The following is a 2908-nucleotide window of genomic DNA, read 5'->3' on the forward strand; positions in this document are numbered from 1 at the left end:
ATATATATATATATATATATATATATATATATAATTATAAGGCTGACATTTGTTGAAATGTTTTTATATGTTCAAGCTAATGTAAGGTTAGAATATACATTTATTTATATGTACTGTGTGTGTGTAATTATATATAGTATAGACTGTATATTGAAAAAGGCAAACCAGGCTTTTAATTTATGCCTTTACAATTTATAAAGTCATATCCAGCAAAAATTAAAGTCTGATTTCCTTTTTTTCTCGTCCAGGGTAAAAGTCAATTTCATATTTGTTCTGGCTTTGGGCAAATACATCACTGTGAAAAAATTGAGAACAACCTATTCTTAATGTCTTCTGGCATTTGACGGACATCTGTCATTGTTTTTACAGCTCATAAACATTAATTCTTCATACAGAAAGCATATGTAATACTTTAATTGAGGGAGAAAGCTACAAAACCCGTTCAAAAAGTCAGTTTTAACTTTGCCCTTGCTTTGCGTAAATATTAAATAGGCTTTTTTTGAAACCATCACACAGACATTAGTTATTTTTGTTAACATGTAACCATCCACCTCCATTGAACAGCTACTCCTAATTTGCTTTTTTCAACACAGAGAACTAAGGTCAAAAATGAATGTAAATGAAACACCAGTTTTTTAAAACATAAGCCTCTGAAGCAGCATTTCTCAGTATTCAGTTACAAAACCGTCTTTAAAAACTGGGTAGTTTAAAGCGCCAAAATGCAACCTGGGGTGTTTTTGTGAATTTACCCTAGTCAAACTTTTGTTTAAAAGCATAATTAGGACGTAAGTGGCACTTTTAAGATTGGCCATATTTTAGTTTTTGGTCAGATGGCCTTTTGAATGGGAGACGCTACTATGATCACATCAAAATCGCTATTTTTAAAACACTAAGAAGGATCGACACAACATGAAACTTTGCTCATAGTATTACCAGGGCCTCTACACATGAACTCCAGCATTGAGAACACAACTGTTCTGTTTTGTGGTCACAGAGTTTACTAAAAAGAAACGTATTGAACATTTTACTTAAGCTGTTGGTTTTCTCATCTTGTAAGCCAAAAAGTGTCTCAGAATGCAACGTAACAGGGAGGACAGGGAAGATGGAAAGCTCCTACAGCTTAGTTCCATAAAAATGCACGGATAAATTGGTTGCTTTGTTGTTGCTGAAACACAATATAGACCTTGTAGTTGAAAAAGGAGCCTCATATAAGAATGACATTTCCTCCTATGGAGTCTGTTGGTTCACACTCGGAGATCGACTCTTTTTGACTGGCAAGATGGTGGCGAGCAGAAAAACCAAAATTCTAAAGTTTTTAGTAAACTCCGTGTACACAAACAATGTTTGCAATGCTGGAGTTCATGTGTAGAGCCCCTGGTGATACTTGGAGCATAGTTTCATGTTCTGTTGAGTGTTCCTAGAGTTTTTAAAACAGCGATTTGGATGCTATCATCGTAGGGCCCCTAGCTCTCCCATTCAAAAGGCCATTCGACCGAAAATACGGCATCAAAAGTAATACACTAGGTACATATATGTAAATTAAAAAAAATTAAAAAAACTTTAAAGGGACCTCTAAAATGTAGTGAAATACTCTTTTTAGCCGTATTGTCCAGAGTCAGATAAGAACATGGGTATCAGTTACATATCAGGGTCTGGGATATGTTTCAACGTAGCCTAGCTTAGCACAGAGACTGGAAGCAGGGGGGAAACTGCAAGCATAGCTCAATCAAAAGTAAAGAAATTCTTTTCTCCAAACAACTCAAAATCTAAGATTTCAGCTCCGATGCTGCTTCTTGTTCATTTGAAAACTCCCACTCAAATAATGACACAGTAATGCTTCCAGAGATGGCTAGACATAGGTTAAAGTGTGACATCCACTGATACATAGCTCCTTTAAAGTGTCATAAATGAAAGGTTCTGTCTGTGTGTCACATTATTGTCTCACCTTTGTGTTGGTACAGAGATAACGGGCGACCACTAAGCAGCTTTGGAGTCTTACTCATAAAAGTCCCAGCAGATATGGACACATAACCTGCGACCGCCAACACTATCGAAGCGGGTGTCTCATAAAATCAGGCCAACCGTGACACAGTGTCCCTGATAGCTCGACGACACTGTGAGCCGCTTTCAGCTCAACGGCAACAGGAGACCAGGAGAAAACCTGCAGAAGAGAAGAAAACACGACAAGAAAATGAAAATGCTAATGGGGTTGAGAAGAAGACTGTGGAACTATCGCAGCCTCGCCCTGATTATCCTTGCCCCGCTGCTCCTGCTTCCTCTTCCTCTAGTCATCGGGACGAAGGTGAGTCTCCGTTACCAGTCGGCAACCAGACGAGTGCCAAGATCGGCGAGCATTATAATTTAAAAAGCAGTTCCTCTAAAATGAATGATTTAAAGTAAACTGAATTGAAGGATTTGAAAGAATTTCACTGCTCTGTAACACAATGGAATATGTTGTCATGTTGACTTTGGTGCAGCTTTTTGGTGTGTTATCAATCAATGTTTTTTTAAATTATTTCCATTAATAAATCCATGTTGTAATTTCTCTGGTAAGGTAACAGTAAAGCGGCACTAATAAAAGTCTGAGAGAAGGTCTTTTGGCTTCTTCCTGGTTCTAGTATCTTTTACAGCACATTTACTTTGTGGTTCAGTCTCAGTGTTTCTGCAAAACGAACTCTAAATAGCGCACAGGGACCGGGTTTACATGCAACTGTAGCGAAAATGTTAACAGAATTTTCAAAAAACCTGTAAAAGAAAACTAGAAAGAATGCATGTTTCCATCCATAGTAGTTGGTCTAGTAGTTGTTGGTGTTAATCCTCCAGTTGGATTCCATTAAACCAGAGGAAGAGGACGTAATCACTCACACAAATCTGATGTGTGTGTGTGTGTGTGTGTGTGTGTCTGTGT

The 2908-nt window shown here is 37.7% G+C and overlaps 1 protein-coding gene across 1 annotated transcript in view; it reads left to right on the top strand.

Annotated features, from left to right (window-relative positions):
• slc13a1 (solute carrier family 13 member 1) overlaps positions 1-2908 on the top strand; it is a 14000-nt gene that overhangs the window by 778 nt on the left and 10314 nt on the right. Inside the window, exon 2 of the mRNA XM_032522936.1 lies at positions 1962-2302. Within this exon, the coding sequence (XP_032378827.1) occupies positions 2192-2302 (111 nt within the window). The 5' untranslated portion in view covers positions 1962-2191. The remainder of the gene's footprint in view (positions 1-1961; positions 2303-2908) is intronic.

This window comes from Etheostoma spectabile, chromosome 8 (genome assembly GCF_008692095.1).
Source record: "Etheostoma spectabile isolate EspeVRDwgs_2016 chromosome 8, UIUC_Espe_1.0, whole genome shotgun sequence".
NCBI classification, from domain to species: Eukaryota; Metazoa; Chordata; class Actinopteri; order Perciformes; family Percidae; genus Etheostoma; species Etheostoma spectabile.